This window comes from Aphelocoma coerulescens, chromosome 1 (genome assembly GCF_041296385.1).
Source record: "Aphelocoma coerulescens isolate FSJ_1873_10779 chromosome 1, UR_Acoe_1.0, whole genome shotgun sequence".
Taxonomy (NCBI): domain Eukaryota; kingdom Metazoa; phylum Chordata; class Aves; order Passeriformes; family Corvidae; genus Aphelocoma; species Aphelocoma coerulescens.
The window spans coordinates 2,978-27,492 of NC_091013.1; the positions used below are offsets into that span (position 1 = coordinate 2,978).

At 46.8% G+C, this 24,515-nt stretch overlaps 1 protein-coding gene across 3 annotated transcripts; it reads right to left on the minus strand.

Moving 5' to 3' along the window:
- Nucleotides 1-552: 552 nt before the first annotated feature.
- On the minus strand, nucleotides 553-24,461 carry LOC138104145 (tyrosine-protein phosphatase non-receptor type 1-like). Of its 3 annotated transcripts, XR_011148306.1 has the most exons (23): nucleotides 24,249-24,455; nucleotides 23,546-23,735; nucleotides 10,646-10,719; nucleotides 9,847-10,056; nucleotides 9,252-9,413; nucleotides 8,463-8,629; nucleotides 7,196-7,379; nucleotides 5,722-5,828; nucleotides 5,061-5,127; nucleotides 4,422-4,484; nucleotides 4,301-4,342; nucleotides 3,016-4,059; nucleotides 2,896-2,937; nucleotides 2,641-2,801; nucleotides 2,482-2,561; nucleotides 2,358-2,395; nucleotides 1,326-1,388; nucleotides 1,206-1,247; nucleotides 1,067-1,111; nucleotides 921-991; nucleotides 799-839; nucleotides 674-714; nucleotides 553-572 (listed from the first exon to the last, which is right to left on the minus strand). XR_011148306.1 is itself a non-coding variant. In XM_069004473.1 (6 exons), the coding sequence occupies exons 1-6, from the start codon at nucleotides 24,303-24,305 to the stop codon at nucleotides 8,519-8,521; spliced, it is 798 nt and encodes a 265-aa protein (XP_068860574.1). In that variant the 5' UTR covers nucleotides 24,306-24,461; the 3' UTR covers nucleotides 8,150-8,518. The 3 variants fall into 3 exon arrangements, 2 of the variants coding, with proteins under 2 accessions (XP_068860574.1, XP_068859513.1); XM_069004473.1 differs by lacking the exons at nucleotides 553-572; nucleotides 674-714; nucleotides 799-839; ... (12 more) ...; nucleotides 5,722-5,828; nucleotides 7,196-7,379 and having other exon boundaries at nucleotides 8,150-8,629; nucleotides 9,847-10,050; nucleotides 24,249-24,461; XM_069003412.1 differs by lacking the exons at nucleotides 553-572; nucleotides 674-714; nucleotides 799-839; ... (12 more) ...; nucleotides 5,722-5,828; nucleotides 7,196-7,379 and having other exon boundaries at nucleotides 8,150-8,629.
- Between the last annotated feature and the right edge of the window lie 54 nt (nucleotides 24,462-24,515).

The window sequence follows — 24,515 nt, forward strand, 5'->3', positions numbered from 1 at the left end:
GCAGTCTCACCTGATGGACCCAAGATTCCTACTGCAAGATGAGCCAGAGGCCGATGATGCCAAAGGAAAGAAAGCTCTATGGCAATAGCACATGATAGCAAAACATAAGTCCTTACAAGAAGTTGGTACCAAAGCTGTTAAGAGGATGCTCAAGCTCAGTAGGCCTAGAGAAGAAGGCAACAACTGCTGGGGGACCGGGGCGATCGCTCCGGACCCAAAGGCGAGCTCCTGGGCCAAAAGGTTTTGCGATGACATCAAGACTCGGAGAAGGCCGATGACGTGAAGCTCGTGAGAACACGGAGACGGGTCGGAACCGTCCTGCCCGGCAAAAGGTCGGGTGATGCTGAGGAGAAACCCTCTCCCTTTACTTCTAAGGGGCCTATCCCTCTACAGCCCTCTCCTCTAAGCTAACTTCAAATTGCCTCCTGCAAGTCCAAAGGGTTTTCCCTTGTCCCCACCACCGGTCCCAACACTTAGCTTTTGGAAGACGAGCCGACAAAATCCATCCTCAATGGAAATGAGCACACGGGCGCCATGGATGTTGATACGGTCCTCAGGGTCTGTTTTGGTGGCTGCAAAAATTCAGAAAAAAAATTCAGACCGCAGTGAGACGTCCCAAAAGCGACCCCTTCCGCAAGGCCTCCCTCCCTCCTAAGGGCCCAGGCTCGCTTACCTGCCGCTTCCAAACTTCACCTCCGCAGCTGCTCACGGCACCTAAGACAACAAAACAGAAAACGTCACTGTGGCCCTCAAAAATATTAATCCCCAAGGGTCCTCCGCACCAGTACCCTGGCTCACCTCAAATCTTCATCCGATTCCAGAGGCGGCCCAGAAAATACCTGCAAAGCGAAAAGGTACATGCTTAGCACACTGCCACATACCGCTCGCCTATTACTTGCCCCACTTAAAGGCCAACTCACCTGATTGTCTCTATTTCTTGGCACATCCAAGGCAGCAGCAGCACCTGCAAAGAAACAAAGCAAAAAACATCCTGAAAGACTCTGAAATCACAACCTCCCCCCTCCAATTAAAGTACACTGCACCTATAGCTTAAGCTTGCACCCACCTGGCTGCCAGCATCCCCGACCGGGACATCTTGCCGGTGGACCGCCTAAAATGCGCAAAAAATAACAGATACTTAGAGCTGCACCAGAAATTGATAAGTGAGGAAGAAAAACTAGTTCGGTCCACTAGTCACCACTTACCTCACTCACTTCACCTTGATGGCTGAGATCCAGCTTGACCTCCTAAAAATAAAGACAAAGAACAATGCTGTAACACAGCCACCATTTGCACTTGCTCCACAAACACAAATGGTGACTGACCTTCCGGTGGGAACCCCGTCACCCGGTCCAGGGCGCTCTGCCACGGATTTAATCCCTCCGCATCTGAAAGAAAGCGATGACAAAAGTCAAAGTGCTGCATGAGAACTTCACAGCCCCAGCTATCTTGTGTCAATCTAGGAATACCATCTAGAGGCCAAACTACAGCCTACACCACAAGTTACAAGTCCCCAGGCCTTGTCCTATTACACCCATATGCCAGACCGTGCGGCAGGGCAGAGCAGCTCCGGGCCAAATTTACGCAGACACCTGTGACACAGGAAAGGACAAAGGAGGGGATGCGATGAAGAGAGAAAACCCTCGTAGAGAAGAACGATCGCAAGGACCGAGAGACCGAGGAATGAGATGACCTAGCGAGACCGACGGTGAGCCGATGAGGCTCGAAGAACCCCGGCAGAAGGACTTATTCCGAGAACCGCAAAGACGGATGCCCGAGAATCGTACGGTCAGAATCCTCTACCGCTCTTTGCATTCTGACAAGTCCTAATCCGCTATAATGGATCATTGCGGCATACAGCTGTGAATACAGCTCAGAACAAGACCATAAAAGACATCTGACTCGACGCTTCTAAAGAGAGATGCGATTCTGATGCACCTCCAAGCTCTTGAGTCAAAGGATCGATGGTATCGGCACCGGGCCAAAGAGCACCGAGAGCAGAGATGCTAAGAATAACACCCAACATTTCCAATAAGCATCTCAAAGGGCTAAGGCAAAAGACCTGCAACAGAAGATGCCCAAAAGACACAGAACATACAATAGACAAGTGACACACACCGGGACTGCTCTGCTCTGCACACCTCGGCATTGTGATCAAAAGTGAGACTTGCCCTTTATGTGGCCTAAGGGGCCCCTTCCTGGACATCCCCACCTCCATATCTGACTCAAAAATCCCTCCCGACGAGCCCTGACCCAACACCGCACATTCATTCCCTCAGTGGATTGTAGCCCTCAACTTATCTCTCAGGCATCTGGAGATGGGAATCCTCCTCAGGCACAACAGAAGGCCGGCTCACCCTCTGGGAAGCTCCTGTCATCACCGGGCTGTCGTCTCCTAGTCAGCCACAATAAAGAAAACCAAACATCACTACAGGAACTTAGTGGCACGTCGGCCAAAGCCCCGACAATTCCGCTACTCACCGTCCCCTAAGAAGGCCGGGGTCCTCCGACCGCACGCTTCGGCCGCGCTCCGAGGCCGACGCCGTCATCGCGGGGTATGCCTGGGTTAAGAGGAGACAAGGTGGTGTGGCATTGCTGAAACTTAAGTGGACCCTCCCTCCTCCTCCCTCCCTGACTCACCGCAACTCCACGGCCGTGGATGTACCGGAAGGTACCTCAGAAGAGAAAATGTAAAGGCTTCGTTGCAGAGTCCCGTAATACTTCCAGAGCGCTCACGACGGCGGCAAACCGGGTCTGTCGGGCGGTCGGCGAGAAGGTTCGGCATAAAAAAAGCGGACCCCCTAAAACACACAAATGACAATGGATGCTTAGAACTGCACCGGAAATTGATAACCGAGCAATAACAACTCGTTCTGTCCACCGGTCACCGCTTACCTCGCTCCATCGACCTTGACTACTGCTATCCAGCTTTACCTCCTGAAAGCAAAGACAAAGAACAATGCTGTAACATAGCCACCATTTACAGTTACCCCACAAACACAAACGGCGACTGACCTTCTTGCGGGAACCCCCTCGCCCGGTCTTGGGCGCCCTGACACAGATTTCATCCGTCTGCATCTGAAAGAAAGCGATGACAAAAGTCAGAGTCCTGCATGATAACAGCTCCAGGCATCCTGTGTCAATCTAGGAATACCAGCTAGAGGCCAAACTACACCCTATATTACAGATTTCAAGGCCTTGGGACTTGTCCTACTGCACCTATACACCAGACTACACGGCGGGGCAGAGCAGCTCCGGGCCAAACCCATGCAGGCACCCGTGACACAGGAAATGACAAACGAGGAGATGCGATGAAGAGAGAAAACTCTGGCAAGAGGAATGACCGCAAGGACCGAGAGAATGCGGAGCGAGATGATCTCGGCGAGACCGACGAGGCTCGAAGAAGATGCTAACGGAAGGGCTTATTCCGAGAACCGCAAAGATGGATGCCCGAGAATCGTCCGGTCAGAATCCTCTACCGCTCTTTGCATTCTGACAAGTCCTAATCCTCTGTAATGGATCACTGCGGTGCAGAGCTGTGAATATAGCTCAGAACAAGACCATAAAAGACCTCTGACTCAATGCCTCTGAAGGGAGATGCGATTCCAATGTGCATCCAAGCTCGTCGGTCAAAGCTCCGACGGTATCGGCACCCGGCCGAGGAACACGGATGCTAAGGATGATGCCTGGCATTTCCGATAAGCTGGCCCCTCGAAGGGCTAAGGAAAAAGACCTAAGACACAAGATGCCCAAAAGACACAGAACATACAACAGACAAGTGACACGACACGCACCGGGACTGCTCTGCCCGCCTCGGCATTGTGATCAAAAGTGAGACTTGCCCTTTATGTGGGCTAAGGGGCCCCTTCTTGGACATTCCCGCCTTCAAAGCTGACTCAAAAATCCCTCCCGGCGAGGCCCGACCCGGCACCCTGCTTTCATCCCCTCAGTGGGTCGTAACCCTCGACTTATCTCTCGGACGTCCGGGATGTGAATCCGTCTCGGGTGCAAAATAAGGCTACCTCGCTGTCCGGGAAGTTCCTGCCATCTCCTAGTCAGCTACAACAAAGAAAACCAAAACATCAGAAAATGTAAAGGCTTCATTGCAGAGTCCCATAACACTTTGGGAGGGCTCACGAGGGCGGCGAGCCGGCTCTGTCGGCCGGTCGGTGAGGGGATTTGGCATAATACAAGTGGACTGCTCAAAACACGCAAATGACGATGGCCGCTTAAAGTTTAGAGTACCGGCACTCGGCATCCGAGCGATAACAACTTTTTCCTTCCACCGGTCACCGCTTACCTCACTAACTTGACCTTGACTGCTGAGATCTGGCTTTATCTCCTAAAAGAAAAAGACAAAGAACGGTGCTATAACATAGCCATCATTTACACTTGCCCAGCACAGACAAACAGTTACTGACCTTCCTGCGGGAATCCCCTCACCCGGTATGGGGCGCTCTGCCACAGATTTAATCCATCTGCATCTGAAAGAAAGCGATGACAAAAGTCAAAGGGCTGCATGAGAATTTCACGGCTCCGACCATCTCGTGTGAATTTAGGAATATCATCTAGAGCCCAGCTACAACCTACATTACAAATTTCAAGTCCCCAGGCCTTGTTCTATTACACCTATGTGCCAGACTATGCGGCAGGGCGGAGCAGCTCCGGGCCAAACCCGTGCAAGCACCCGTGACACAGGAGATGACAAATGAGGAGACACGACAAGGACAGAAAACTCTCTGCAAAAAGAACGACTGCAAGCACATCAAAGGGCTAAGGCAGAAGACACGAGACACAAGATGCCCAAAAGACACAGAACGTAACAATAGACAGGTGACACGACACGCACCGGGATTGCTCTGCCCTGCGCACATCGGCATTGCGATCAAAAGCGAGACTTCCTTTTATGTGGGCTAAGGGGCCCCTTCTTGGATATCTCCATCTCCAAAGCTAATTCAAAAATCCCTCCCGGCAAGTTCCAACCCGACACCCCGCTTTCATCCCCTCCGTAGGTCAGAGCCCTCGACTTATCTCTCGGATGTCCGGGGATGCGAACGTGCCTCGGGTGCAAAAAGAAGGCTGGCTCTCGCTACCCGGGAAGGTCCTGCTGTCGCTGGGCTGTTGTCTCTTAGTCAGATACAATAAAGAAAACCAAGATCAAACTATGAGTTTAGTGGCAAATCGCAACAAGTCGGCAGCTCGCTTCGCTCCTAAGTGCCCCTAGATTCTCAAGGCCCTAGCTTTATCCCTAGTCTAAGGCTGCGGCTGCTATTGTGATAGGCACCCAGGGTAGCAAGGGACAGAGTTACAAGGCGTTTCCATAAATGCATGGGATGTGTTTGCATGCCATAAAACTTGTAAATGCGGCTGCTATGCTTATGGAAAGGCCTTAAGCGGCTCCCAAATACACCGTGCCGCCTTCAAAAGCCCCCTGCTGTAACTCCTAACCCGCTACCCTGCTCGTCCTCCCTCTCCCGGTCGCAATGCTCAACTTCCCTATCGGAAGCCTCAATCTCGGACGCCATCTACGGCACGAGGTAGATCCCTTTTTGGACACAATGAATTCACTGAAAAAATTTGAAGTATCCCACTCAACACAACCTGGAATAGCAGGAAGTTGCACTGCTCCAAAAAAAAAAAACCTTAGCACAAAACCAGAAATTATAAAACCACCTTACCAACCCTAAACATGTAACCCAAATGAGTGAACTTAAATATTACCTGTATTCAATGGTATCTTCTTCCCGATGTCTTCAAAGCCTCTGTTGCTTTAGAGGCTAAAAGAGCCTGCTGAAAGCAAGCTGAGATAAGCAGAAAGATCCCCATCACTGAAATGAGAGGAGAGCTCTTACCCCACTCACTCCCAGAGAGGGAATGACTCCCCTTGCAAAAGCCTGGGCTTAATATACCCCTGGCCGGGTCCGCCCCTCGTTCCCATGATGCCCAGGGAAAAGGGAGGAGCCAAATCCTGCAAGGTATAAAAGCCCTCCTAGGAGTTACCACTGTTTGGCTCCTCTGACTTAAATTTGAGGTGAGTAAAGGGCTTGGTAGGAAACTCTTCAGGGAAACGACGATGCTTTCTTTTTTTGCTTTTATATTGAGCAAAAGGGTGGCCGGCCGGTAAGAAATCAAACTTTGTGTTTTGGGAACTCAGCTAGGTAATTTGTTGTTAAGTTGCATAATTATTCCCTAGTAATTACTGAGTAGTACTCCACCTGTGGCTTAGTAGGGTAGAGAAGAATAGTAATTTTATTAACGATGTAACTCTCCTTGGGACCTCTAATTAAGGCTATATACATTATAAATAAAAATAAGACTTCTTAATACCCTCCTAGCTGCTATTAGGGTTACGTCCGTGCGGGGCTCGCTCCCGTATGACGTTCGGTACCGGGGCTTGGGTAGGAGCACCCTGAGATGCAATTTAAATCCTTAAAATGCTCAAAAAGGGAGAGCTTTCTTTGACTGAAGTCTTTAAAATGAGGGAACGGGCGGGAGTTGCCTCCACTTGAACCGATACAATGGCAAATTAATGGCTTCTCCCCTTCAATTTAATCCCCTAACCTATTGGGAAAAGAGGGGTTTTCCTCACTTTAAAACTCTCTGGTGCTGGAAAAAGGGGGATTTTTCCTCAATTCAAACCCTTAGAAAGGAGGGAGAACTGGGCTTCCCCCTCAATTTAAACCTTACAATGATGGAAAAGGGGGAGATGAAAGGGACCTCACATACTGCCCTGCCCGCTCAGGTGCTGCCCCTTGGCACGAGAGCTTTTCCCTGGGTGTTTTCTTGAAGCGATGCTCCTTACCCGGGTGCATCCGGCCGCTCCCCGGCTCCTGCGGAGCGCTGCGACCGTTGTTCCCGAAGCGTCTCTCGGGACGCCTCCGTTGGCCCCTCTCGACCGGCAGCTCCCCGTGTAGGTGTGCCTCGGGAACCCTCTGAAAGCGACCTCTGGCAGAGCCGCCCCCTCCTCATCCACGCCGGTCGCGCTCGGTGCTGCCGCACCTCGGAGCGGGGGGATGAGGCGGAGAAAGGTCCTGCCGGTCGCTCCCTCCCCTACGTGGGCCGTCGTCCGCCCCCGAAACGCCGGGGTGTGGGGCTTTCCTTTCCGTGGAAAAGGACCGGCCTTCTCGTCCGGGTGCACGTGGCCAAAATTGGGATCCCGCCTCCAAAATTCCCTATGTCCTAGGCTTGTACTTACCGAGGAAATTCCCTGCCGATCGCAAGCGATTACCGGTAATGGTTCTTCCATAATTGTTACTGACTTCCGTTTCCTTTGAAGTGTTTGACGTGTTCCTCGAGGGGGTCGAGGGTTTGGCCGGGTCGTTTATGGCCCGTCCCGGCAGGCCCGGACCGAACCCGAGCGCCCCCGTCGCCGGTCCGCCCTGAATTTCGGTGAAATATTGATATTGTTTATAAATACTCCCTTTCCCTGCTACTCGGTCTTTCCTCGTGTATCTGCAGGGAGAGGGTTTACTCTATCCCTCGATCCCACCCGCAGCTCTCCGGCCCAAATGCCGATGCTTGCGGACACGATCTAAGCAGAAAACTACTACGAGTGTTGGCTTTTGAAGTAAAAGTCTTATTGTACATCTGGCTGTATAATTTAAAAAAATGCATCTATTGATGGTCATTATGGGAAAGCTTTTCAGAGGAGAAAATACCCATTTTGGTAGCACAGATCCCATTTTGACAATACTGCATTTTTGTGGGTTTGGGAATCCTGCCTGTACAAGACATCTGAAAATCGGTATTTTACAATTTGATATTTGGAAACGGGGTCATTTTGATATTTTGGAACTTGATATTCTGTTGTTTTGAAATGGAATTAGTTTGGTATTTTGGAACCTGGTATTCTGATATTTGGAAACCGGGTAACTTTGGTATTTTGGAACTTGGTAATTTGTAACTGGGTTACTTTGGTATTTCTGAACGTGTTCTGGCAATTTGAAACTGGGTTACTTTGCTACCTCTGAACGTGGTGTTCTGGTATTTTGAAACTAGGCTATTTTAATATTTTGGAACTGGGTATTGTGGTTGTTTGAAACTGTTTTTCTGGTATTTTGAAATTTGGGTTTCTATGATTTTGAACTAGGTTATTCTGGTATTTTGTTCCAAAATACCAGACAAATAACAAACAAAACAAAGAACAAAATTTTTCTGTAGGCTGTTTTTTTGGTGTATTTGTAGGCTTTTTTTTTTTTCCCTGTGTATTGTATGATGAGCTTTTACTGTTTTTGTAACCTCGGGGTTTGGTTTTTTGTAATCTGCGCCTGGCAGGGACCTGGGGCATCCCGGTCGAGTCTCTAGGCTTCGTTTGCTGTCTTCCGCTATGATTAACAGTTCCTGGCATGGGAACTGTTAAATTACAGACTATATGATGAGACGCTTCCTGAAACAAATTAATTCCAGCTAAATGACTCTTCCTGCTCTGCAGTTCCTATACCTGGCCCGGTTTAAATCCGTACCTAGCCCGACTCTTCGGTCCTTCCATTTCCTACCGCTCTGCTCGGGGCTTTGCACCTCACGCTCTTTCCTCCCTCGGTGGCGTCACGGCAGAATGTGGCGAGGTTTTGGCCGGCACTTGAGGTCTCCGAGATGAACTTACCGAGAATTCTTCTGCTTTTCGCTGCACCTGCCACAACAACATTTGTTCACTGAAATAAATGCTTTCCACAATGAACTAAAGGTGTAAGGGAACAAGCGCTGCACTGTTGGGGAGGAGGATAGTTTGGCAAGGGAATTACACAGATCTGGAGGCTTGGCAGAATTGAAAAAAAGGCAAGAAAAACACAAGAACTCCAAGCCCAAGCTACATCCACTACACAAAACATATTGGCCATAAAAGCAAGAAATTCCCATCTGCTTCTAAAAAACCTAAGCAGCACAAAATAAAATCTATTTTGCTAGAGTTCTGCTTACCATAAAAAACCCTGATTAATTTAATCATGACACTTAAACTTCAGGCATATTAGAAAACTTGTACTGTCTGAAATGTCAGGGGAGGCTGATGCAGCAGCTCCACCCCAGTCACTGTGCTGGAAAGCACAGGAGGCACCTGCTACATCACAGGTACTTGTGGAAATAAATAAAACGCAGCACTTTAGGTTGTGACAGATTGTAAAGCACTGTACCTAAAAGCCCCATAACATAAACATGTACTGAAGCTGAAGCAAGCACCACATTTGAAGCTTCTTTCCATCCTGTTCCTTCCACCCACTTGCTGCAGTCCCCTGGGAGCTGCCAGGAGCACTTACTTGCACTGAAGCATCTCCCATGATGAATTTTGCCCCTTCAATAACAGCTAAGTAGGAGAACTGGAGCTGATCTGCAGTCTGGATGAGCCCCATCCTGTACTTCCTCATTTCCAGGAGAACCTGCTTAACGTCCACGGAAGAAGGGTCTTTCCGTTTGTCCATCTGCAGATAAAAACGTGAAACGTGTTTTCTGCTCTGATGAGGTTCACTACAATGACTCACTTTGTGGTAAGGCCTTCACACCACCCTCCACATTACAGAACGAATGAACTCACATACAATTGGTATCAACGGCTCTTTACTGGGTCTCCAAAAACACACAGGGGAAAACACTGGGCCTCAAAAATGCTGCTTTCCCTGAAAGCAAAGCCTGTCTTTGCGAATCACTCTGAAAACTGGAGACTTTTCTTCCCCTAACTCAAAATGGCCACTTAGGAATGAGACCTGCCTTGGAATACACTCCCAAAACAGCAGAGTAAAACAACAGGAAATCACAGGGAACCCCTCCAGCCCCTGCTCCAGCTCCTTTAAGGCTGCACCAAAGCTCCCCTGAAGGTGCCTGTGCAGGAGAGGTGGCCCTGCAGGTGGCCCTTACCAGCAGCAGACAGGTGTCCACCAGGCAGAAGGTGCCCGACCTCCCGATGCCAGCGCTGCAGTGCACCACGACCGGGCCGTGCCCGGGGCTCGGCGAGCCCGACTCCCGCACCTTGAACGGGAAATTCAGGAACGAGGCCGGCGACTCTGGGACCCCAAAGTCGGGCCAGGTGGTGTAGTGAAAGTGCAGAATCTCCCGAGTTTCCTGGGTCTGCAAAAACAGGGTTTGGGAACAGTTTTAGTTTGGATACACCAGTCAGAAGGACTGACTTAAATTCCAAGGACAAAGTTTCAGGGAGTCTCAGGGAGTTTTTATAGCTGCACAGCCAAGAAACTAATTACAAGTAATTGTCTCTTGTTGTGAAGGTCTCCACTGGGACCAAAGGGAATTGGGTAAGTAAATTTATTTATTTACAATTCAGTTATTTCAGTGCAGCTCAGAAGCCTGTGTCACTGGGTATGGCTGAGACATGAAACCGCCTGGAGTGTCCCCAGGTACGTCTCAGAAATATCCAAGAGTTTCATTTCCATGACATCTCATGCAGAATCATCAAATCCAGACCAATTCGTGACCCCCGATTTCAAGCCAATCTCCTGGCCCGGCTGCGGCGCGATTCATCTGGTGCCCCGAGATGGGACCCTCTCTGCCCGGCTGCCGGATCCAGGGGTAAGCGGACCTCCCGGTCGCGACCCTGAATTTTCAGGGGGAGCTCGGCTGTCCTTTGGCTCGCGGCGGGGGCGGACAAGGACCATCTGCACCAAATTAAGGTATTTGCTATTCCTTTTAAACACAGAAATACCTGCAGGTCCAGGGTTCGAGTCCCTGAGGGTGGGTTGAAAGTCCCGAAGAAGACTGGGTCTCCCAAAATTAGTCCTGGGCAAGAAAAAAAAGTACTTTTAAGGGGTTGGACCCCGACTTTCAAAGGGGTTGGACCCCACTGGGAAAGGTACCTTTAAGGGGCTGGACCCCACTGGCGTGTGCTATTGTACTGCTATTTTTGTTTTGTCTGTTGCTATTCTGCTGCTGTGTGAGTGAGAGTGGATGAGACGTGCTGTCAAAGTACAAAGCGAGTGAGAGGCTCTATCTGCGGTTCCGTACCCCGGCGACGGGCTCGACCGGAGGAAAGCGAAGCGTTTGGCAAAGAGCGAATGAGCATAAATCACATAAACTGTCGGTTTGGAATTCAACCTTACTGTCCAAAGGGGGTGGATTTTAGAGGAGAAAGATTTTAGCTATTGAATTGAAAACATGCAGACCCCCAACGCCTTTCTGATATAGCTCCATCTGATTTCCCTTTTGAAATCCCGTGTTAAGTGTGAGAAAACGGTTCTAAAGCTTGTCTTTGTGAGCATGTATTAATTGTGAGAGAAAGTGGTATTGTATTTCTACTAGATGGAGTGGGTGGTGTCCAAGCTGCCAGAGGAGAGAGCTTGGTATCAGACTAGAAAGAGCAGGAATAAAGAACTTGCCAGAAAAGGAAAGTGCAGATAATGTTAAAGGGGAGAGTGGCAGAGAATAGTGAGAAATTGGAGAGGAGCTGGTTAGAAAAGTACAGCAAGCGTATGGAAGAAGAGATGAGGAAAAGGCAAAAGCAATGGCAAAGGTGATGGCAGAGGTTTTAAGAATTGTGGACATTGTGGTTAATAGGTTTGGGTGTTTAGTTCCCTTTTCTGCTTGGTGTTTTGTGCGGAGCTGCGAGGCTCCTGTTATGTGGTGCTTGTGCAGAGCTGAAAGGCTCCTGTTTGGAGGGGACCCGTGCCCCTGTGCCTTTTGTGTTTTGTTGTGAAAAGCCAAAATTGGCAGGTTTCGGTTCTGAGGTGAATCCGGAGCTCCTATCTTGTGGGGAACCCTCCCCTGCCACCGGTCTGTGGTTTATTGTGGAGAACTAGAATTGGCAGATTCTAATCCTGCGGCCAATTCTGCAGCTGCTGCCTTGTGGGGATGGTGTTGTCCCTGTGCAGGCCCAGGTATTTGTCATGCAGCCTCATCTGCGGGGGCTGTAAAGAAACCTATGGGGAGAATGTTTTGCTGTCCTTCCTTGGTTAATTTGTTAGTCACCTCTCTACTCCTGGGGTGGACTTGGTAAAAAAAAAAAAATATTGAGATAAGGAACAATTGGTTACTAAAAGATGATTGATTACTAAAAATGTGATTGGTTATTTAAAAAGAAAAAAAGGCGACTCAAATGCCTGATTCACAGACTGCGACTCTTGCAAAACTCTTAAAAGCAGTCTCGCTCCCTCCGCTGAAGAATCAATTGGAAGAAACCCCCACCGAAAACCTGTGGGAGACAACAAAAGTGGTGCGACAAGCACTTCATAGAATAAAAACTAAAACTCCACTTGAATAAGTTAATGCAATTAAACTCTTGTTTCACTCAGACTTTTTTTTTTTTGGGAAGTTTGTTTCTTTTCTCTTTTCTAGGAATGTCAAATGTCCCGACATCAAAGATAAAGCAAGCAGTTTGAGAGCAAGGAAATGTCAAGCAGCAAAATCACACCTAAATGTGATAACCGTTGCTTCGCTGTCACTTTGTGTTAGCCCTATAAAGTTTTACTTCTTTTTTAATAATCGGTCTAGTGGGCCAAATTTTCACTTTTCTTTTATAGGAATCTACCAATACCTGAGATGGAGCTGTGTGAAAACCAATGAAATTGAAAGTGTCACCATAATTGCTTGCATTGTCAGTTGGTTAATGTTTGTAATTTGTTTGTGTTTTCATTGCAAGTGACAGATCAAATAGTAGTTAAAGCATTCTACATATTCTTGAGTTTAATTTTTGTCTAACTTGTTTTGTCTTTTTACTGAAAAATGGTGTGGCTCAGGTCTTATGGATGTATAATTTGTTTCAACCAATATTATCCTGAGAGTTGGTATAAGAATTTATACATATTTGAAATCCTACAAATATGGACTAACCCTCCCAGTTCTGCCTCAGAAGGCTTCAAAATTATTATAATCTGGCTAAATTTTTTGGATTTTCTAATTAGTGAATTAAAGAGTCTTGACAAAACACAAGCAAATGCTACATGAGAAATGATTGAATCCCCCTTCCTAAACCAGGAGGGATACAGAAAAGCCTTCTACCAGCTCTCAAACTAAAGTGCTGTTCAATCTCATGCCATATGTCTTAAGAGGATGTTTTAACTTTTCCTCACCCCTCCTATTTATAGCATATTCTGCAATGTCAGTTGTAGGTGCAGAATGGGATGAAGGCAATTTATTCACCAAAAAAAAAAGGCTACATGAGGTAAAAAGAAAAAAAAACCCCTAAGTTTGAAAGACAATTCATTTCATTTTTAATCCCACCAAAAATAAAGCCACAGTTTGTAGTTTGTGTCAAGATTAAATGACAAGAGTGCTATAATCTGTCTCCTGGAAAACAGAGCATAGCCCTGATGTAAAGATATGTTTGCATGAGAATATTTTGTATGAAAATGTTCTGTGTGTTAGTTTTGTATCATAAAAACTAATCCTTCATAATGTATAGAATTATATAGCAGAGTAAGAATATTATTATAACAGAAACTGTATAAAGAAGTTACAACCAAAGAAGCCTCCTGAAGATACCTGACTAGGACTTTGAAGTGTAAGTTAAACCACTAAGATTAGATAAAGGGAAAACCCATTCTTTGCCCAACTCAGGCCTAGGAAAAAAAACAAAACAAAACCAAAAAAAAAACTACAAAACAAACAAGACTGAAAGAAGAGAAATACCCATAGATAGTAAAATAACAAATCAGATGATCCCATTAGTAAGAGATGTTGAAATTCCAGGGAGATCAAAACGGGCTCCCCCAGTGATTATTGAACTACTGGAAGGGGTACAACCAGTGTCAGTTAAACAATATCCACTAAGGCATGAAGCATGAGTAGGAATGGAACCAATAATTAGTAAATTTATTGATCAGAAGTTGTTGAGAGAGTGTAGATCTTCCTGCAATACCCCAATTCTACCAGTACAAAAGCCAAATGGAAGTTATTGATTAGTTCAGGACCTGAGGACACTTTACTCACAAAATTACCAAGTGACTGAGTGTGGTTTTCAGTTTTAGATTTAAAGGATGTTTTCTTTTGTCTGCCATTAGGTGAAAGCAGTCAGGAAATTTTTGCCTTTGAATGGGAAAACCCCAGAACAGGGAGAAAAAGCCAGCTTACGTGGACTGTATTGCCACAAGGATTCAAAAATAGACCCGTGATATTTGGAGATCAATTAGCCGAGGAACTGGAAGCCTGGACGCCGCCGCTTGGGAAAGGGAAGGTACGCTCTTGCAGTACATCGATGATCTATTAATAGCAACAAGGACCTGTGAAGACTGCAAGAACTGGACTGTAAGTCTTTTAAATTTTCTGAGACTAAGTGGACATAGAGTCTCTCCTGAAAAGGCTCAGCTAGTCCTCCACAATGTTACATATCTGGGGTATGAACTGGCAGGAGGGGAGAGAGCCTTGAGAGACAACAGGAAGGAGGCAATTTGTCAAATGCCCTGGCCAACTGAAGAACCAAAGAACTGAGAACTTTTCTGGGAATGACAGGATGGTGTAGATTACGGATCTGCAACTATAGACTCATTGTGAAACCTTTATACCAACTCCTAAAAGAGACTAGGGGAACTCACCTATGCTGGACACCAGAGACTAATAATGTATTTGTAACTCTACTGGGCATACCAGATGTCACTAAACCTTTTCTGTTGTTTTGACATGAGAGACAAGGACTGGCGCTGGGACTTTTCGCACAGAAGCTGGGACCCTACAAAAGGCCGGTGGCTTATTTCTCCAAGCAGCTGGACGTGGTCAGCCACGGAGAGCCTGCACTGCGTGCAGTGGCAGCCGTGATCCTGAACGTAGAAGCTCACGAGTTCACACTGGGACAGTAGATAACTGTTTTTGTCTCTCACACGGTGTCAGCAGTGCTCACACAGAAAGGAAATCACTGGTTAACCCCATCTCGCTTTCTCAAATACCAGGCTGTCCTAGCAGAATCGGAGGATGTGAGTATCCAAGTAACTAACATTTTAAACCCAGCAGCTTACCTGGGGCAAAGCTGCTGAGGAGCCTGTACGGCATGACCGCATCGAAACCGTGGACGCGGTTTACTCCGGCCGCCCGGACCTAAAGGACTCTCCGCTAGAAAATGCGGCAAACTGGTTCACCGATAGGAGCGGTTATGTCAAGAATGGTAAGCGGCTCGCTGGGTATGCAGTTATAGCCACAGATGCTGTCATTGAGGCAAAACCATTACCTGTGGGGACATCAGCTCAAAAGGCTGAAATAATAGCCCTAACTCGAGCCTTGGCATTGGCCGAAGGAAAACCTATCAACATTTGGACTTATTCGAGGTATACTTTTGGGGTGGTACACGCTCACGGGGCTATCTGGAAAGGAAGGGGTTTATTAACCTCACAGAAGAAATCAAGCAAGCTACTGAAATTGTACAGTTACTGGAATCAGTGGTAAAACCTTCAAAAGTGGCTATAATGCATTGTAAGGGACAGTCCCAGGGTAACACTATCCCTGAACTGGGAAATGCTATGGCAGACAAAACAGCAAAGGCAGTGGCCAGTGGGCTTCAGATCCAAGCCCTAGCTCTAATTCCTTCTAGCATCCTTATAAGTAAAAAAATAAAAACAAACCACCATATGACACTGATGATTTAAATTGGATACAAGAAGACAAGGGACAAATGAGCACAGATGGGTGGGCTAGGATAAAGGGTCTCATAATACCCAGAAAACTGTTAAAATTATTTATCCAAAGCGAACATTGCATCAGATCACCTTAGATTACAGTTCTTGAAGGTTTGAGGAGGTATGAGACAAACTTACAGCATGGTTACCCAACTTAGCCGGCTTAAACAATTGTTTGTAATAGCTATTTGTGTTATTGCATTGTTACTTAGTGTTTGTATTAGTAGTTACTGTTGTATGATATTATGTACCTGGAATCGAGATGCTTATGCTCCATGGCACAAGCATAAACTTAGAACTAAGATAGAGAAGGGTTCTTACTTTAAAGACATGCAAGATTTGTAAAGAATTACAAATACCCAAAGAAAAGGGGGGGATTGAAGAAGGGGCAGTCAATAACTAACTCATGTAAGCACAAGTTAACTAGCTGGAGACAGCAAATGTTAGTTCAGACAGCAGATGCTAATTACACAACCTAAGAAGCCAAATTCACCTTAATCTTGTCAAGATAGAGGTGTAATAAATAAGGGTATTTTGTTCATTGAAAACAGCTGACACAGGCCACAACGTACATAACAGGAAATGTCTTAACAAATCCATATGTAAAGGTTGTAAGTGCTGTAAGTGTACTATTGTTTAAGCTCCAGGAAGAAAAGCAGGGGATACTAACTGACCAAATATGGAAAGGGTCACCCAGAGGGCACTTGAAGAAGACTACTTGCCTTCAGCTATCGACCACCAGAAGGCAGAAAACGACCCCCTAGCAACAAGCTCACACATGCGTAGAGTACTCCCTTGAAGATAAGTTACCAGGAAATGATCCTGCGTAAAAGAAGGACTGAAATTTGCAAACCCCTGCGGCAGTCGGTGGAGCGGGGACTCCCCTGTCGCCCAGCGCTGATTTTGCTTATGCCTTGCTTGCTGTAATTAATAACTTCTCTAATTTGATTAAACCTCCTTGTCTGCCTCAGTCAATCACAATTTGGTGCCGTGACTCGGATGGGAATGGTACGGTGAGACAGAGATAGGGGAGGCGCCCCACCTCTGGTGGCCTCGGTATCCTCAGTCTTTACCTCGCTCCCACCGACGAACCTAAACTCAAGGCATTAAACAAAGGGAACCGGTCGGCCCCATAAACTTTGTGCACAGAGGTCCGGACGAAGACGCTGGAAGCGTGAGTATTTGCGGAAAAGGGATCCGTTCGGTCGGGGTCGGGTATCCTGGAGTGTGGCGAGTGCGGTGTGTGAGAGGGGGGCCGGCAGCCGGACTCCCCAAGCGAGTGTGGACCCTCAGTAGTGCGGTTCCCATTGCCCGCGAGGGCGTGGGCCACGAACCAGGGGAAGCGAGTGATTCCACACACAGAACGCCTGAAGGCACTCCAGAGGATGGGACAGGGGAAAAGCAAGCCCTCTAGTTCCATGAGGTTTCCCCCAGTACCTGAGGATAGTCCGTTAGGGCTTTTATTGAATAATTGGAGGCATTATTCGAGTACACAGAATAAAGATAAGGCCAAGATGATTTATTATTGTATAGAGGTCTGGGGAGGAAAGCAGATATCACAAAATGTATTTTGGCCTATATTTGGGTCCTACGAGGACTGGGTGAGACAGGATTTGAATTTATGGGTAAATTCCAAAACTCCTTTTAGTCGAGAAGAGAGTGAATATGCAAAAATATGGATAGAGACCCCCGGGGTACTCCTGTTTACTTTAAAGGAAAAATCTGAAAACTCGGGGGTAAGAAGAAAAGATAAAAAGAAAGAGGAAGTCCCGTTGATTCCACCCCCCTATATACCTCCGCAGGCCCCGCAAGCACCCCCACTCCCACTCCCTGAGCAGCCCCTAGAGGAAGAGGAAGGGAATCCTGAACCCGAACGGGAGGGACCAATGACAAGGGGCAGAGCTAGACGTCATAACCTCTGTCCATTAAGAGAAGTGCCTATGGGGGGACCCCAACCAGGAATTGGCTTTATTTCAGTTCCCCTTAGCTCTGGAGATGTACGGGACTTTAAGAAGGAAATGGGGAACCTATTAGAAGACCCCCTGGGAGTTGCAGAGAAGCTAGATCAACTTTTAGGCCCTAATATATAGACCTGGGATGAGTTGCAGTCAATTCTAAATATTCTTTTTACTGCAGAAGAAAAGAACATGATTAGGCGAGCGGGAATGCAAATTTGGGATGCCCAACATGCCCAAGGCCCACAGGCAGATATCAAATGGCCTTTACAAAACCCTAATTGGGATCATCAGGATCCAGCACACAGAACTCATATGCAGGACTTAAGGACAATAGTTATACAAGGGGTCCGAGAGGCAGTACCAAGAGGACAAAACATAAATAAGGCCTTTAATGAGAGGCAGAGAAAGGAGGAAACTCCAACAGATTGGCTAGAAAGGGTAAGAAAGAATCTACAGCTGTATTCAGGCCTGGACCCAGACACACAGTTGGGTCAGGCACTTCTGAAAACTCAATTTGTAGCCAAATCATGGGATGACATCAGGAGGAAGCTAGAAAAACTAGAAAATTGGCAGGAGAGAGGATTAGATGAATTGTTGAGGGAAGCGCAGAAAGTATATGTCAGGAGGGATGAAGAGAATCACAAGAGACAAGTCAGAATGATGGTGGCAGCAGTAAGGGAAAGCAGAAAACAAGACTCTCCCCGCCGAATGGGGCAAATACCCAGAAAGGCCCCTAGGAACACAGAGGGAAATCAGAGAGTGGAAAGGAGGGAAGCAGTCGTATGTTTTTATTGTGGGGAGAAGGGACACATCAGAAGGGATTGTAGAAAGAGGATAAGAGATGAAAAGATGTTTAAAGAAGATTAGAGGGGTCAGGGGCTCTACTTACTGGGGACCAAGAAACATCCATAGCCCTTGATAAAAATAAAAGTCGGTCCCCAGTGCCAGGAATTTGAATTCCTGGTAGATACGGGAGCAGAAAGATCAACTATCCAAGTTTTACCATCTGGATGTAAAGTCTCCCGAGACACCGCCCTTGTAGTGGGCGCCAAGGGTGAACCTTTTGAGGTCCCTGTTATTAAAGATGTCCTGATAGAAACCGAATCAAAAATAGGAATAGGAAGCCTTTTGTTGGCACCAGAAGCAGAGTATAACCTCATGGGTAGAGATCTCATAGTAGAATTGGGAATAAACCTAGAGGTAATTAATAAAGAATTGAGAATCAAACTATGCCCCCTTAGAGTAGAGGATGAAAAGGAAATTAACCCTGAGGTATGGTACACGCCTGACAGTGTGGGCCAACTGAACATTCCGCCCTTCTCCGTAACCATAAAAGATCCAGAAATTCCAATAAGGATCAAGCAGTATCCCATATCCCCAGAAGGGAAACGAGGACTAAAGCCTGAAATACACAGACTAATAAGCAAGGGACTCCTAGAAGCCTGTATGTCCCCTTTTAATACACCCATTTTACCAGTAAAGAAACCAGATGGATCCTATCGATCGGTGCATGATTTAAGAGAAATTAATAAGAGGACAGTGACCCGGTTCCCGGTGGTTGCTAACCCATACACCCTATTAAGTAGACTAGGGCCAGAAAATCACTGGTGTAGTGTAATTGATCTAAAAGATGCATTTTGGGCCTGCCCCTTAGACGAAAATAGTAGAGATTATTTTGCCTTTGAATGGGAGGACCCAGATACTCATAGGCGACAACAGTTGCGATGGACCGTGCTGCCACAAGGGTTCACAGAATCACCAAATTTATTTGGACAAGCATTAGAACAAATCCTCCAAGAATATCAAACAAGAGAAAACATTACTTTGATTCAGTATGTGGATGACCTCCTGATTGCAGGAAAAAAAGAAGAAGAAGTTCAGGAGGAGAGCATTAAACTGTTAAACTTTTTAAGCTTGAAGGGACTAAAAGTATCAAAGGCAAAATTACAGTTTGTAGAAGAAGAAGTAAAATATTTAGGCCATTATTTGAGTAAAGGAGAGAAAAAAATAGACCCTGAAAGAGTGAAAGGAATCCTCTCACTCCCGCCACCAAGGAGCAAGAGACAAGTAAGGCAATTGCTAGGATTAGTAGGCTACTGTAGACAATGGATTGATAATTATAGTACCAAGGTTAAATTTCTGTATAACAAGCTCAGTCATGACGGGTTATTGAAATGGAGCAGAGAGGATGAGCAGAGCTTAGAACAACTGCAACAGGATTTAATTAACGCTCCAGTACTAAGTTTACCTGATTTTAAAAGACCATTTTATCTATTTGTAAACATTGAAAATGGGACAGCATATGGAGTATTAACTCAATATTGGGCTGGGAGAAAGAAACCGGTAGGATACTTGTCAAAGCTATTAGACCCAGTAAGCAAGGGATGGCCTACATGCCTACAGGCAGTGGTAGCCTGTGCTCTCTTGGTAGAAGAAGCACGTAAAATAACTTTTAATGGGGAACTCAAGGTACTATCTCCACATAATATTAGGGGAATATTGCAACAAAAAGCTGAAAAATGGATAACAGATTCGAGACTTTTAAAGTATGAAGGGATCTTATTAGATTCCCCAAAGCTAACACTAGAGGTCACTACACTACAAAATCCGGCCCAGTTCTTTCTTAAATGAGAAAAAATTAGCCCATGATTGCATGTTAACCATAGAAGAACAAACCAAAATCCGACCGGACTTAGAAGAAGAAGAATTAGAAGAAGGGGAGAGGCTGTTTGTAGACGGATCATCTCGGGTAATCGAGGGAAAGAGAGTATCTGGCTATGCAATCATTAAAGAGGAAGGGTCAGAAGTCTTAGAGTCAGGACCTCTAAGTAGATCCTGGTCAGCTCAAGCTTGTGAATTGTATGCAGTCTTACGAGCTCTGAGATTGCTGAAAAATAAAACAGGGACAATATATACAGACTCCAAATATGCATATGGAGTGGTACATACATTTGGAAAAATATGGGAAGAACGAGGGTTAATAAACTCTCAAGGGAAAGACTTAGTCCATCAGGAGCTAATAAGACAGCTACTCCAGGCCTTACGGGAGCCTAGAAGAATTGCTGTAGTACATCTTAAAGGACACCAGAAAGGATTAGATTTTAGGAGTAGAGGTAATAATGGGCCAGACCAAGAAGCAAAAAGGGCAGCACTTTTGGTTATACAACAAGTTCAGGATAAGGAACAACCAAAGGAGAAATTCCTCAATAAAACTAGAATGTATAGTTTTACAGAACAAGAAAAAGAGAAACTATCACGAATGGGGCTAAAAGAAAATTCAGAAGGAGAATGGAAACTCCCAGATGGAAGAGTAGTACTACCTAAATCAATAGCAGTAGAAATTTTACCAAGGTTACATAGCCAAACTCATTGGGGAACACAAGCACTAGCAGACCAGTTTGCCACCAAGTATATGTGTATTGGAATATATAATTTGGCAAAACAAATTGTTAAAGGCTGCATAACTTGCCTTAAAGTGAATAAGGCTTATTTAAGAGAACACCCATTGGGAGGGAGACCACTAGCACACAGGCCCTTTGCTAACATACAACTAGATTTCACCGAATTGCCCAAAGTAGGAAGAAGTAAATACTTATTAGTTATAGTATACCATCTAACGCATTTTGTCGAAGCATTTCCCACAGCAAGGGCAACAGCACAGACAGCGGTCAAAGTTCTATTAGAAAATATTATCCCTAGATATGGAATAATTGAGACTATTGACTCCGACCGAGGACCCCACTTTGTATCTAAAATCATCAAAGAAGTAATGGGAATTATGGGAATAAAGTGGGAATATCATACCCCCTGGCATCCCCAAAGTTCAGGACGAGTAGAAAGAATGAATGGGGAAATAAAGAAGCAATTGACAAAGCTTATGCTTGAAACCAAGTTGTCGTGGGTGAAATGTCTACCATTAGCTTTGTTAAACATACGGACTCAACCAAGATCTGACATGGGAATCTCCCCTTTTGAGATGCTGTATGGAATGCCTTATAATATGGGGGAACCTCAAGATCACCCAAATTTAAGAGACCAAAACATGAATCATTACATTATTACCTTAATGAAATATAGAGAAGAATTATGGAAAAAGAGCATGATAACTCAAAGGCCCCCGCTAGAACTTAAACTACATCGAATTCAACTATTTAATTACACCCACGATTATTGTATTCAAGTGTCCATCATACCCCGAATCACGTATCATCCTAGTGAATACATGTACCAACAACACACCACAGCAGATCATCACCTAGTAAAAAGAGAACCTTTTATTGCATTAACCATAGCAACCCTTCTCACTATAGGAGGAGTTGGGGCAGGAACTGGAGTAGCATCCTTAGTCACCCAGCAAAAAGAATTAAGAGCACTAAGGGTCTCAGTAGATGAAGATCTAAGCCGAATAGAACAAGCAATTGATGGCCTAGTAAAATCAGTAAGATCTCTATCAGAAGTATTCCTACAAAATAGGAGGGGATTAGACTTATTATTCCTTCAGCAGGGAGGACTGTGTGTAGCACTCAAAGAGGAATGCTGTGTTTATGCAGATCACACTGGGGTAGTGATAGACACCATGACTGAACTAAGAAAACGGCTAGAACAACGGAAAAGAGAAAGAGAGGCACAACAGAGCTGGTATGAATCCTGGTTTAATCATTCACCCTGGTTAACCACTTTGTTATCTACCATTGCAGGGCCTCTAATTCTGTTAGTCCTAGGACTCACATTTGGGCCGTGTATATTCAATAAGCTGATCTCCATAGTAAAAGGGCGCTTAGAAGTAGCACATTTAATGCTCCTTAGGGCTAAATACCAGCAGATACCAGAAAATCATGAAGAAGAAATGTTAGAATTAGCTAAACAAGAGCTAAAAAGATTCAATGAACAAAAATGAACAAGAGAAAAAGGGGGGATTGTAATAAATAAGGGTATTTTGTTCATTGAAAACAGCTGACACAGGCCACAACGTACATAACAGGAAATGTCTTAACAAATCCATATGTAAAGGTTGTAAGTGCTGTAAGTGTACTATTGTTTAAGCTCCAGGAAGAAAAGCAGGGGATACTAACTGACCAAATATGGAAAGGGTCACCCAGAGGGCACTTGAAGAAGACTACTTGCCTTCAGCCATCGACCACCAGAAGGCAGAAAACGACCCCCTAGCAACAAGCTCACACATGCGTAGAGTACTCCCTTGAAGATAAGTTACCAGGAAATGATCCTGCATAAAAGAAGGACTGAAATTTGCAAACCCCTGCGGCAGTCGGTGGAGCGGGGACTCCCCTGTCGCCCAGCGCTGATTTTGCTTATGCCTTGCTTACTGTAATTAATAAATTCTCTAATTTGATTAAACCTCCTTGTCTGCCTCCGTCAATCACAGAGGGGACAAGGATTATCTCAGAGGCTGCTAAATCATTCATTATTTAAAGCCGTGGCTCAGTTAAAGAGCAATACCAATTAAGCTCCTGGATAAAAAGCCTGGGAGATCGGGGTTGGGTTTTTTTCTATTGTTCCTTTCGGTGGCTTTTTGCAAGCAAACTATGAAGCGGACAAGCCGCAAGCGTGCTACAGCGCCCCTTGCTGGGACTCGCTCCGGGCTGGCGCTGTTCCACGGTGCGAGGGGACCGGAAAAGCCACGCGACCCACGGAACCGGCGGCACTCGCCGCCCGAGGACGGCCCCGCGCTCCCGGAACCGGGAGGAGCGCGGCTCGCGGCACGGAAGCGGCTCCTCCGGCAGGCGGGGGCGGCCCCGCGCCGGGAGACTCCTCCCGCCCCCGGCGCCTGCTGAGCGGCACTGGCGCCGGGCCGAGGGGGACCCGGCGGCGCGCGGCTCGTGGCACGAAAGCGCCTCCTCCGGCAGGCGGGGGCGGTCCCGCGCCGGGAGACCCCCGCCCGCCCCCGGCGCCTGCCGAACGGCACCGGCGCCTGACCGAAGGGGACCCGGCGGCGCCCGAGCCCCGCGCACGGACGGCACGGAGCGGGCGGGACGACCCGGGGCGGCGCGGCTCCGTGCCGCATCTCCCGCCTGCCGGCCCGGCGGCGCTCACCTCGGCTCCGCGCGGCTCGGACCGGCGTGGCTCCGTCGGTCCCTGTCGGCGGCCCAGCCCCCAAATTCCCACTCCTCCTCAGAAATTCCCCAGGGGCCGGGAGTGCTCCCGCGCGAGACATTCGGTGCCGGGGCATGGCCGGAAGCGACCTCAAATGCGGTGGCACGCTCCGATTCAAACCTTTCAAATGCTGGAAAAGACGGAGTTTCTTTCAATTTAACCCCTGAAACTGAGGCAACGGGGGGTGTTCACCTCAATTCAAACCAATACAATGGTAAATAAATAAATGTGTTCTCCCTTTCTATTTAATGGTCTAAGATACCAGAAAGAGAGGAGTTTTCCTCAACTCTCAAATGATGGGGAAAGGGCGATTGTTACCTTCATTAAAACCCTCAAAAAGCAGGGGCAGCAGGGCTTCCCCCTCAATTTAGAACTTAGGTTGATGAAAATGGAGGGGTTACCCTCAATTCAAACCCATAAAATGGTAACATCTGTGCTTTCCCCTTCCATTTTAAATGGAAGTGGGATCCCCTCGTTCAAACACAGACAATAATGAAGGAGGAGTTTCTTCCCTCCATTTAAACTCCTTTTGTTCTCGTAATCCCCATTTTTTTCTGAGGGCACGGGGGGAGGGACTGGCAAGATGAAATCAGAAGGGAAAAATAGAAAGAACCCCCCCCCGCAAACCCACTCACCGGCTCACCTGCTTAGCTGCAGCTGCCTGGCGCCTCCTTTGGCAATGCTCCGCATCTAACTGCATCCGAGTGCTCCCCCAGACCCTGTGAGATGCTCTCACCGTCCTTTCGTGAGAGACCCCCCCAGGACCTCACCGTAAGCCCCTCTCCTCCAACATAGCCCTGCAAAAGTGAGCTGAGGTAACCCCTCCTAAAACAGGCCCCGGCAGGAGCCGCCCTCTCCTCACCGTCACAGCTCACACCTGGGGCTGCTCTGCCCCCTCATCATTCTCACG